The sequence below is a fragment of the Anolis carolinensis genome, chromosome 5, assembly GCF_035594765.1.
Source record: "Anolis carolinensis isolate JA03-04 chromosome 5, rAnoCar3.1.pri, whole genome shotgun sequence".
Classification (NCBI taxonomy): domain Eukaryota; kingdom Metazoa; phylum Chordata; class Lepidosauria; order Squamata; family Dactyloidae; genus Anolis; species Anolis carolinensis.
In genome coordinates, this window is record NC_085845.1 from 74832160 (window position 1) to 74845335 (window position 13176).

Below are 13176 nucleotides of genomic sequence, written 5' to 3' on the forward strand. Positions count from 1 at the left end.
AGTTCAGGAGAAGGGAAAAGCCCAGGTCCGTGTAAGTCCCAAGATTCATTGGGGCCAAGTATGAGTTATTTGATCCGGACAGGTCCACCTGTGTATGAAGGAAACTCCTATTTTTTAAACTAGGGACCCTTCCACACAGCCATATAACCCAGAATATTAAGGCAGATAATCCACATTATCTGCTTTGAACTGGGTTATCTGTGTCCACACTGCCATATAATCCAGTTCAATGTGGATTTTATACAGCTGTGTGGAGGGGGCCAGGTTTCCACTCCAGAACCTATATTTGCTATTTGTAAAAAAATGAACACCTAACTCAAGAGGAAAACGGTATGGCTAATACAACCCACACAGTATAATAATAATAATAATAATAATAATAATAATAATAATAATAATAATAATAATAATAATAATAATAATAATAATAGACAGACTACAAACAGAGGCACAACTATGTGGCCCAAATGATTCATTGGAACTTATGCCTCAAGTACCACCTCCCAGCAGTAAAGAACTGGTGGGATCACAAACCTGCAAAGGTTGTGGAAAATGAACACGCAAAGATACTGTGGGACTTCCGGATCCAGACTGACAAAGTTCTGGAACACAACACACCAGACATCACAGTTGTGGAAAAGAAAAAAGTTTTGGATCATTGATGTCGCCATCCCAAGTGACAGTCGCATTGACGAAAAACAACAGGAAAAACTCAGCCGCTATCAGGACCTCAAGATTGAACTTCAAAGACTCTGGCAGAAACCAGTGCAGGTGGTCCCAGTGGTGATGGGCACACTGGGTGCCATGCCAAAAGATCTCAGCCGGCATTTGGAAACAATAGACATTGACAAAATTACAATCTGTCAACTGCAAAAGGCCACCCTACTGGGATCTGCGCGCATCATCCGAAAATACATCACACAGTCCTAGACACTTGGGAAGTGTTCGACTTGTGATTTTGTGATATGAAATCCAGCATGTCTATCTTGTTTGCTCTGTCATACAATAAAATAATAATAATAATAATAATAATAATAATAATAATAATAATAATAATAACAACAACAACAACAACAATAATAACATCTGCCTAGAAGATCAGGTGGCAGAGGACTCTTACGAGTAAAACAAGCAGTCAAAGAAGAAGAACATAACCTGGCAGAATATGTAAAGCAAAGTGAAGAACCTGCTTTGATTGAAGTCAAAAATCAGAAACTCCTCAAAGCACAGCAAACAAAAACCAGTACAAGAAAACCGCACTACAAACTAGAGCTGACAGCTGGCACAACAAAACATTGCATGGAAAGTTCCTTGACAAAACTGAAGGAAAAGCTGATAAGGAGAAGACCTGGCTATGGTTCACGAATGGGACCCTGAAGAAGGAGACAGAAGGCCTGATCCTTGCAGCCCAAGAGCAAGCCATCAGAACAAATGCAATTAAGGCCAAGATCGAAAAATCAGCTGATGACCCAAAATGCAGACTGTGCAAAGGAAGCTGATGAAACCATTGATCATATCCTCAGCTGCTGTAAGAAAATCACACAGACTGTCTACAAACAGAGGCACAACTATGTGGCCCAAATGATTCATTGGAACTTATGCCTCAAGTACCACCTCCCAGCAGTAAAGAACTGGTGGGATAACAAACTTGCAAAAGTATTGGAAAATGAACATGCAAAGATATTGTGGGACTACCTAATCCAGACTGACAAAGTTCTGGAACACAACACACCAGACATCACAGTTGTGGAAAAGAAAAAGGTTTGGATCATTGATGCTGCCATCCCAGGTTACAGTCGAATTGACGAAAAACAACAGGAAAGACTCAGCCGCTATCAGGACCTCAAGATGGAACTTCAAAGACTCTGGAAGAACCAGTGCAGGTGGTCCCAGTGGTGATTGGCACACCGGGTGCCGTGCCAAAAGATATCAGCCGGCATTTGGAAACAATAGACATTGACAAGATTACTATCTGCCAACTGCAAAAGGCCACCCTGCTGGGATCTGCGTGCATCATCCGAAAATACATCACACAGTCCTAGACATTTGGGAAGTGTTCGACTTGTGATTTTGTGATACGAAATCCAGCATATCTATCTTGTTTGCTCTGTCAGACAACAACAACAACAACAACAACAACAACACCAACAACAACATTTGTAGACCACCCTATCCCCCTGAAGGGACTCAGGGCAGTTTCTAGGATATAGGGCAAACATTCAATGCCAAAAGTTTTACTTTACAAGCTTATCTGGCACAATCATATTGCTAGAATAGCTATTTGCCTTTACTAAGTAGGAAGAGTTGGAGTGTTAGACTACAACCAGAGTTCAGATCCCACTCAGGGCCCTTCCACACAGCCATATAACCCAGGATATCAAAGCGGAAAATCCCACAATATCTGCTTTGAACTGGGTTATCTGAGCCTACACTGCCATACATTCCAGTTCAAAGCAGAAAATGTGGGGTTTTATTCAGCTGTGTGGAAGGGCCCTCAGTCATGTAAACCCACTGGATGGCTGCAGGCATATCACTCTCTCTCAGCCTCAACTAAAGATTTGGGCAAATCCCCTTTAAACAAATATTGTCAAGAAAACTGCATGATAGTTTTGCCCTGGGGTCAGTATAAGTCAGAAATGACTTGAAAGCACATAACAACAACCATTAGGTAGAAAAATAAATTGACAGTAAACGTAATGTAAATCGACTCAATGGTGCTGAAGTGATGACTATTGAGATTCAAAAGAAAATGCACGTCTTTAAGTTCTCTTGGAATCTCTTTTGCTGATAGTTCAAGAGCACTTAATAAAGTAATCAAATTAGAGATTTAAAGCATTTAATGGTTGATTATTGACAAGAGAATGGAGCTATGCAAAATAGCTTAATGAAACATTCAATACTTAATTTGTTGTAGATGAAGCAGGGAGCAATATATAGCCATTAGCAGCTTCTTCTTCTGCAACAGGGGATAATTAGGAACAATTGAGTGCATCAAGTAAGCCCCTGCAAGACAACTCTCAGAATTGGGCACTGGAAGGGCAAAATACTTGCTAGCTGGCCTCAGTTTGGATCATTTTTAATTGCACCCCTCTGGCTACAAGCAATGTTGCTCTTGGTGTTGTAGGACCATCCATTGAAAATCCTATTACTTCATGAAGGATATACTGTTGTGATCAATCATTATTCTTAGCCCAGTGGCGGGGAATCTTTTTTTGCAATCCTGATGTCTTGGATTAATTACGAGAAGTCTCAGAAGAATAGCCAGTGCTAAGGGACTATATACAGGAATTGCAGTACAAATCATAAGAAGGGCTAAATGTTCACTACCTATGGATCAGCCTGATCTACTCACTGCCAGGATAACATGGGAAGCCCAGCCCTAGACAGAAGCTTGGGATACAAGGATAATAATAGTCATTGTAAGAAACTGGGATTATATGCCCTCTGAAATTGACGGAGAGATACATGGGGAAACCAGACCTTCCATCAAATGTGTATTTTGTGCCTTCCTTCCTTCCTTACTTACTTACTTAATTTAAAACTTTCTTATAACACTTCTCGGGTGAACTGATGTACTGAGAAGATTCATATCAGCCATCTACAAAGTAGTTTACATTGTGTCTTTCTCCAGCTACCATCTCAAGGAGTATGATTGTTATATTTGCTATTCCAGTCTGAAGCTCTAGTGTTGATGAATGGAGTGGTTAGGATGTTACAATTGTGCCTTTTGTGTCATCCTCCTAAAAAGAGAGGTGAGGATGCTCCACCATCTGTTTCACCATTATCAAGGATAGGAAGAAAACCCCAAAACCATGGTTTTCCAGGGAGAAGACGCTTTGGATCAACTGGATAAAATGTTGTTAATTTCTATGTCAGCTTTGGAATAGTTCCTAGTTATGAATTAAATACAGGAATTCACTGGGCTCAAAAGCCTGGTGAGTCTTTTGGCACTTTTGCCCTAGCCAATGTGAACGAGCCATGTTGGGCTGAATAAAAAGATCTTCTTTGCTACTCTTTACTCTGGAGAAGTTGAAGATTTCTGAACAAAGTCACTCATAATAAAAATGAACTGGCTGGTTGTGCATCAGAAGGTAACCTTAGTATCCGCTGTAGGAATCCATCATAAATTTAGAAGGAAAATGTCATTTTCTGAATTCTGGAGACTAGGCACCTGAACCAAAGTGTATAAACCCTAACATTTGGTAATCTCAGCTTTTTAAAATCCCATAAGATACATTCCATAAATTAAAAGTATTTCACACAGCAAGATATATGTCAAACTTGAAATTAAAATTCATGGGCCCAGGATATTTGCAGAAGCACGACTTCATGGTTTCCAAACAAATCCTGAAAATTTACAGTTTTTCCCAGATTCCTATGCCATGTCTGAACCCATGCATTCCTTTTAGAATCTACAAAACATCAGTTTAAGAAAGTAACGTATCAAATGTCAAAAAGACAAGCAGTTGAGAGAACACAGAATATAAATATATAATATTAAGCCAGGATTAATACCAAGATGAAGAAAGAGGAATTGGAAAACACAGTTCTAAGTATTCTCTTTGAATACTGTTAGCATGCAACACCAACTCATGGCAAATGCCAGAAAATACCATCAAAATATGGCTAATGTTAAAAGGGAAAGAAAGGAATTGAACACCATGATTTTAGGAGAACACTGAGTAACTACACACACAAGTCTTATCACATTCACGTTTTAAAAGTGCTGGCTCCTGCTTTCAATCGTGTGGCTGCTTCCAGCAGAATTCTTTAAAATGCTTAATGTTATATCATTCCAAGGCTCATCCCAGTTTGCATACTAAGGCTTCAAGGGTGCTCCCCTCCTCCGCCACTTCAGCCATTAAGAAATTGTGGCATGTTATTGTGTGTTGTTTATGTTAAATACAGTGATCTGTGATAAAGCAATACTTTTCTGTTTGTATTGCTCTTTTCTGCTCGTTTCTACTTACTGTTGACATAGACGTTGAACGCTATAGAGGAGTTAGCATCTGAATTGGACACAAAAAATGTGTAAATGCCTCCTTCTGTTCCTTTCAGTCGAGTAAGGTGAAGCTCACTGGAGTGTCTACAGAAGGAAGAAGTACAGCTTTATTACTCTTGTGACAAAAAGGCAGAAAGGCCAGTTACTCTCTTGATATATATGGGAAACTGAATAGACTGCTAAGACACCCAAACTTAAATTTTGTTGCATTAGCGACAATTGTTTTGTTTTGTTGCTGTTGTTTCTTCCAGAAAATCACACTCCTGCCTGTGAGTTTAATGCAATAGGGAAAGTGCTGCCTTGGCTGTGTGAAGGTGAATATGGACTTCACCCAGTGGATGTCTGCAAATTGTTATGAAGTTAATATCTTTCAGCGTAAACCATTTCACATATGTTTGGATGCTAAAATGGTTTAAAGGCTACCATATTAATCTGGAAGTAGGGCCTACTGAACACAGTAGGACTTGCTTCTGCATTAACTAGTATAGAATTGTGATGTGTTTCTTGGATACAGTGAGAAGGGGGAAAATGTAGTAGCAAAGCTATGTGATAAGGTAGTGGATTCATTTGCCATTTGCTATTACTTAAGACAAGGCTTTCAATTTGCTTTCCAATATATTTGTCAGGATTTTATGTTTTTCTTTAAGCGAATGTTTATTTATTGACACCAACTTGGATGTAAAAGCTCATGAAGTCTTTTTCTTTAATTACAACTGCATATATAGCACACATTTATAAAAATCTGATACCACTTTAACTGATGCAACTAAATCCTAGGAAATCCTGAGGTTTGTGGTCTGGTGTACTCAGAATTCTCTGCTAGAGAGCACCAGTGGTCTCCCCTGAATTACAGTCCTGGGTCTGTTTAGCAAAGATTGTAAGTACCTCATAGAATTACAATTCCCAAGATTCTATAAGATTAAGCCATAGCACAAAGTGTTATAATGCTGCAACAACTGTACACTGAGGAATTCACCCTGTGGTTCCCCTATGTCTAATGGATATTGAGAGTGCATGTCCTCCATTTAAGCATTCCTCTTCTACAGGAGTTCATTTCACACTACATAAGCAAAATACAAGGTAGGTACTATGATAATTCTGGTGTCTGTAGATTGGTTATGTATGCACTTCAGCTCCCCGACAGAGATCTCCAATTATTTCCCCTCCCTCGAAATTAGAAATCTTAGGATTCCACAAGATGGAACTGTGACAATTACAGCACAATCACAGATCTATAATTCTGAGAGAGGAACTCAGGAATCTTCAAATAGAACAACGTATCACCGTAATCATTCAAAGAGGTCCTCTAGTAATTCCAAAATGGGCTACAGTCGCCAAATTTCAACTATTATGTCAACTCTGGGGAAAAGAAAAAGCTCTTGAGGCTCTGGTATCACACTACTCTGGTACTAAACTGTGGGACTGATAGATGTTATAGGATATATACATCTTTACCAGCTAAACCAGTGGCTCTCAACCTGTGGGCCCCCAGATGTTTCGGCCTTCAACTCCCAGAAATCCTAACAGCTGTTAAGCTGGCTGGATTTATGGGAGTTGTAGGCCAAAACACCTGGGGACTCATAGGTTGAGAACCACGGAGCTATACTGATTCTATTGCTACTACTAGATCTATTAAAGTATATAGAAGTAGTGTAGCTCATCATATCAGGAGGGAAGGGCCCAGCTGTCCCACCATATAAATAAGGTTTGGATATGTCTCTGCCCTTTCAGCTTTTGGAAATCATATTTAAAGTTTGTTGTAAACTGCTATGAAACTTCCATATGGTTACTCTTCTGGAAAGGAAACCCTAGCATCTACATCAATGCCTATTTGGTTGCACTATATTTTTACTTTACCTGTTTCGGTCTATATTTGTGACTCTGACGTAATGATCAGATGAATTTTGCAAGGTTTCATTCATATACATCCATATTTCTTCTTCTGGTTTGGGATATGCTTCATAGGTCACTATTAAAGCCAGATTTTCTCCATCATTGACATGTACCGTTGAATCTGTAGAAGTTGATAAACTGACATATCCTTTACCTGGTGGTTGAAATACAGGTTTTATTTTTATTTTTAAATTGCCGTCCCCATCCCCCAAAGCACATATAATTAAAATCAAGGTCAAAAGCAAAAGGAAAATTTACAGAGAAAAGTATGCCATAAATTGCAATGTGTAGAAAAGCAAGCCTTATTACTTGGAGGTTAGAGTGAGTGCCAATGACATTGTACTGAATGAAGTGAGCAATAACTCGTGTTTCACATAGGGATCTTCCTTCTCTATGGATACTTCCATGGATTCAACCACAGCATTTACTGGGGCATTCAAGTCTTGGGGACATGTGGCTCAATTTATTTTTTGCTTATGCATTCACTTTATTTAACTTATATTCCACACTTTGACCTGTATTAGAAATGTAAGGTGGTTCACAAGATAAAAACAGCTGCACAAATATAACAATGATAAAACCGCCTTGCAACGAAGAGGTCAAAGAGGTAATTGTCTGAAATGTCACCTAATCCTCACTAGCAGATTTTGGGTGGACAAGGCAGCAATTGTCCTTGTTCCTGGTTCCACTTATTGAAGGAGTTCCATCAGTGGAACAACCATACAAGACTGTACTAATTCACTATGTGAACTAATACTATCTTAGAAGCAGAGGAAACAAAGAGAGGGGGTGGGAAAACCTTTTTTTGTGCCAATTATGGATAAAGGCATGTTCAGAATGCTCCTGCTAATTACAGCACATAAATATGTTCCTAATCAGTTTAGCACTTATGGTAATTTTAATATTTAAAAAGTACTATGTGTCATAGGAATCCAGCACTCTGGGGCAGCTTTTCAGGAAAGCATGTTAATAAACAGCACATCATAAGCACTTCTGATGGCTCTTGACGGAACTAATCTGGAGTGTGTGTTTCAAAACAATGGTTCAAGCTTTTAAGTGAGCCCTGGAAATCAAAGCTTTCACACTAAAATGTGCTCTTTGGGTACAATCCAGCATACCTCTGGGAACAGCTCCTCCCATATGTTCTTCCCTACTCAATTACCAGATAACACTTTGTTTCATGGGTCCTCAGTTCAGAAAGTAAAGGACATGTTGATGCAGGGCATAGCAACCATTTTACCTGGTTAGACTTTCACAAAAACAAGTCCACCAAGCCCTTATGCCATCTTCCTTTTTCTATATGGTTGGAGGTTTCTTACTCAGTAGGGTACAAAATTGATATGGTGCCTTGAGTTTCAAGAAATTGCTGTTTTTACATTTAAAAAAAGAGATTAACACTTAAACCTCCAAGAAGTGTGATTCCCCTATTAAATAAAGTTTGTGCTTCTGCCTCTTATTTTCACCCCACAAAAGAGGCCGAAACAAGGCACATCTGGTTTCTCAATGTGTGTCTTGCAATAAATCCAGAGGTAAGCCGTGGGGTGGGATGAGACACTAGACCCACTGCAACTGCTTACTTCTATTCTATCATCTTCAATCTGAAATTACAATCTTCCTGTGTTCAGTACAGGACTTTAACAGATAAGAAGTGTGTAAAAGATTCATAAATACTATCAAATGTTTATATTAGCATTATTTTCATGTCACATCTTTGAGTGATTATTTTATAATTTTACGATACAAGGGAAAAAACTCCTAGACCAGACCAAAAGCCTACGTAGTCCAATATTCAGGCTCAATGGTAAAAAGCAGGATATAAGTACATGATATTTTCATTCAGGTTCCCCAGGAACTAATCTTCAGAGGCATGCTGCCCCTAATGTTTTAAGTAATGGCTAGTGGCACCAATGGTCATATTATTAAGTAATTTATCTATTATTTCAATATGTTTACAGACTATTTTCATTTCATTGGTTTGCATGTCACCAAGCAATCTTTTTGGAGGGGAAAACATATTATAAGCATTTAAGGATACAAAAAGGATACAAAAACATAGCGAGTCATGATGCTCGCTACGTATTTTCAGAATGTTATTTTACTGTTATTGTTTTAATTATATATGCTGTTGTCGTATTGTTTTATCTATTGATCGAACTTGGTCCCCATGTGAACTGCTCTGAGTCCCTTCGGGGAGATAGAAACAGGTTATAAATAAAGATGATGATTATTATTATAAAAACAAGGAGTCACTAAGGTTGTCCTGCACACGTATCTTCTGCAATTCTTATTTCAATATAGGATTGCACAAGAAAGTGTCTAATAAATTATACTTTATCATCACATAAAACAAAATCTAAACATGCTTGGACCTGAAATAAGCTATTGGAAGAGGTTATTGTAAAACTGATTTGTTTTGAAATGTAACATTAAAAAATAAGCGACACCTATCTCCAAAAATCTTCTATTTCCCTTTCACCTTTAGTGGGCTGGACAACACACAAAATACATATATTTATCAGTTGCTTCCCCTATGGCACAGAAATCTTACATGTTTACGATGTTACTATTTACCTAGTACTGTCAAGGTTATAGTGACATTGGATGTTCCAAAAGGGTTGCTTCCTTGGCACGTGAATGCTCCAGAATCATTAACTCCCACTGAACGGATGCTCAGAGTTAATTTTTGTTCATATCCATAATCACCCACATTCTTGCTTTTGCTTGTAAGATTCTGTTGGCAAAGGGGGGAGGGAGAAATTAACATCTCAGATACAGTGTGCACAGCATCTTTCCCAGATAAATTAAAAATAGATGTAATTATAACTTCAACATATTAATATTCATAACTTAAAACCAGAATAATAAGCCTTCATGACAAACTTGTCACTGGAACCTCTCCATACAAAATGACATTCTCAACGTGCACTCTGAAAAGAAAAAATGTCCTTCCTAGAGCAGTATGCACTCATACACACATTTATCCTTCTTATTTCCTTTCTCCAGATTTGCTCCTATGTCCTTGGTATTATGCCTTCTTTTCTAGTAATAGCTACATAAGAGGTTTGTCTTTATTAAGATGTGCAGTCTTTGGGTGGCTTCCAATATTATTTCAGCAGCCAGGAGGCCAAGGCGGGCTGTCTTCTGTTGTGCCCCTTCAGGATATTGCAAAACAAGGTTCACACTGGCAGAGCAAGACTTACAACAATGAAACTTCACAGCAGTAGAGTGAGACTATACCAGTTCGCAAGAGAAAATGCTATCTTGCGTAGTAATTTCATCACTTAGGGCAAGACCCAATACTAGCTCAGGACATTTCACTGCCTCAGGAAACAAGATGGCACATATCCCTTTCCACATACTAAAGAATTTTTCTTTGACATAGGTGAGTTGCAATGCCATTTAACTGAAAAGAGGTCAGTGTAGGGCAGGCAGGGAGGCCACTTAGCACATATACCTGTATTCTCCAACATCTTGATCCTTCTTCTTTGTCTTTCTCCCCAGAACCTACTGCCTGAAATATTTGCCTCACAGTAATTAGTGGTAGGGCTAACCCTTGTTTTGTCATTTCCTCTCCAGCCAGTCTCAGTGAAGGACAAGTGATACAATAGCTTTCACAGTACTGAGGTGACAATATAGAGATTTTTTATTCTAGCATGGGCAGGGCTTATAGCTGTTATGGTGAGGGAATACTCACGTCCAAGGACAGCGCCTGATCTGTGGAGCTTGGGGGAAAACACATTTTTGGATTACAACTCTCAAAATCATTCAACCAGCATGGCTACTCATTTTCAACATTAAGTTTCTCATATCTACTGATTTCCTGGAGCTTGAAAAAACTTATTTTTGGGAATTCGTGGCCATGCTGGTTGGATACTAGAGCAGAAGAGGCAACCCTTGCAAATATTCCTACCAGGTTTTTTTATAGAAACAAATATGAAAAAATGTATGCAAGAACAAAAACAACGAAAAGCAGCAAAATATGAGAGTAAGAAGCCAAACAAGTAAACATTTTTTTGAATACAAAATTTATAATGATTTCAGAAGTATCTTAGAAGTCCCATTTGCAGGTCCCATGTTTGGCTGGTAGCTAGTGAGGCTTTGCTTCACCATTTGGGTGGGTAGCCATCAGATAAAGCATTTAAGAGACCCAAGGGCTGAAAAGGATGGCGGATTAGCAGAGAATGGCATCTAGGACTCCAGGGAGAGATTACCCAGGATGTATTTTCCCCAAGGCTGTGAGATTTATCTGTCATTACAATGCCACATGAATCCTTTTTCTATTCACACACAAGTTGTTGGTTATTTTCATCAACCCCCCCCCCCCCCACCAAACACACACACCTCTTAATAGATATCTCTCAATTTCTGAATGGCCAATGATTCAAGAGATAGTTGGGCCATTATCTCAAGGGAGCAACTGCTACTAAGGTTCCCGGGAACCATTTTGTCTGACCTGCTTCAGTTCCTCTGGCACACTTGTTGCTTGCTGATGGTTAATGACTGAAAAACCCTCAATCTACCCCAGCTTTGATTCAACCTGGAACTGAATTCAGCCAACCAAACCACTCTTTTTGAAAATAGTTAATGCTCATAATCATCACCATCATTGTGACAACAGCAGCGGTTCCTGAGTTTAACTGCAAGCCTTTTTCACACTTGCAACCTCCTCCTGATGATCATCACATTAAGAGTAAAGAAAACCTAGGCATCCTTATATCAATGATCTAAAGCAGGGGTTGACAAACTGTGCAAAGTGATAGTGAGGGGTTCTGCAGCTCCATGATGCTTCCTGCATCCTCCTCCTAAGAAATGCAAGGAAAGCCCTCTCCCCTTCTTTGCTTCCTATTCCCCTTCTACTGCTCAGGGGGTGCTTTGTTGTGTTTTTCCTGCAGGGCAGAAGGGTGTGGACTGGATGGTGTCTGGGGTTTCTGCTATTATTATTATTATTATTATTATTATTATTATTATTATTATTATTATTACTACTACTACTACTACTACTACTACTACAAAGGCTAGATGACCATCTTTTGGGAGTGCTTTGATTGTGTTTTTCCTGCATGGCAGAAGGGGGTTGGACTTGATGACCTCTGGGGTTTCTGTGTTGTAATAATAATAGTAGTAGTAGTAGTAGTAGTAATAATAATAATAATAACTACCAATACCACTACCACCACTATTACTACTATTACTACAAAGGCTTAACTGGATGGCCCCCCGGGGGGGGTCTACCACTGAAATACTGTTAAGTTTATGTTGGTTAGTTAAAATTGTCCTTCCTTTTAAATACTGTATTGTTCTTTCTTTCGTTCCTTTTCTTTGGCACTGTGTGAATTCACACAAACACTCTCCATCCATCTGCCACTGACCCAGTCCATGTCTGATAAATATACATTATATATAATATAATATAGAATATAGACATTTCTTGGGGCTTCATGAGAAACTTTTGCTTAAAAAAGGGCTCTGCAGCCAAAAAAGTTTGAGAACCCTTGATCTAAAGGGTTTAAGTCAGAGAACTATTATTTCATACCTTCGAGATACTCATCATATATATATATATATGTGTGTGTGTGTGTGTGTATGTGTGTGTGTGTGTGTATGTATATATATAGGGGGCTTCACCCTCATCCTACTTTCCTGCTCCATTTGTGTTCTCCTACTTTCAATGTAAAGAAAAATAAGTACAGACGGACTACTATATATGCCAAATGGAACAAAATGTTGGTTTGTTTGTTGACCTCTTTTTCTTTTCTTTTTTCTTCTTCTCTTTTTTTAATGTATCCCCAATATTTAATAAAAAATTAAGCAAAAAAAAAAAAAGATACTCATCTTGAAGGTCTAGCTTTCTATCTTTACCCCAGAGTCCAATACTGTTCCGTTTAAGAAAACAATTCCCCAAATCCCCCACTACCATGGCAATTCTGCCTCTCTTCTGAACATCACATTATATTTGATGCTTTAATGTTCTAGTGGAAAACCTAGGTGCCTGTTTGGGAATTGCCTTGTAAAAATGTAAACTTAAAATACTTTTCGAATGCATTTTGCCATCTGGTTTTGGATTACAACTCCCAGTAGTCACGTATGGCCAGTGGTTACAGATACTGGAATTTGAAAATGTTTGGAGGAATACGATCATGGCAGCTGAGTTCTTTAACTAACTTGTGACCCCATAAATAACCTGAAGGCACTAGATTCAGATTTTGGGAGCAAAGCAAGGTCTGGGCTGACTACTACTTGAAAAGGAGAGTGCCACGGATAAACCATTTCTGAATCTTCCT

At 38.8% G+C, this 13176-nt stretch overlaps 1 protein-coding gene across 1 annotated transcript in view; it reads right to left on the bottom strand.

Annotated features, from left to right (window-relative positions):
- kit (KIT proto-oncogene, receptor tyrosine kinase) overlaps positions 1 to 13176 on the bottom strand; it is a 93974-nt gene that overhangs the window by 31993 nt on the left and 48805 nt on the right. Inside the window, exons 5-7 of the mRNA XM_062981546.1 lie at positions 9467 to 9626; positions 6860 to 7049; positions 4971 to 5086 (exon numbers count right to left, since the gene is read on the bottom strand). Coding sequence (XP_062837616.1) covers positions 4971 to 5086; positions 6860 to 7049; positions 9467 to 9626 — 466 coding nt within the window. The remainder of the gene's footprint in view (positions 1 to 4970; positions 5087 to 6859; positions 7050 to 9466; positions 9627 to 13176) is intronic.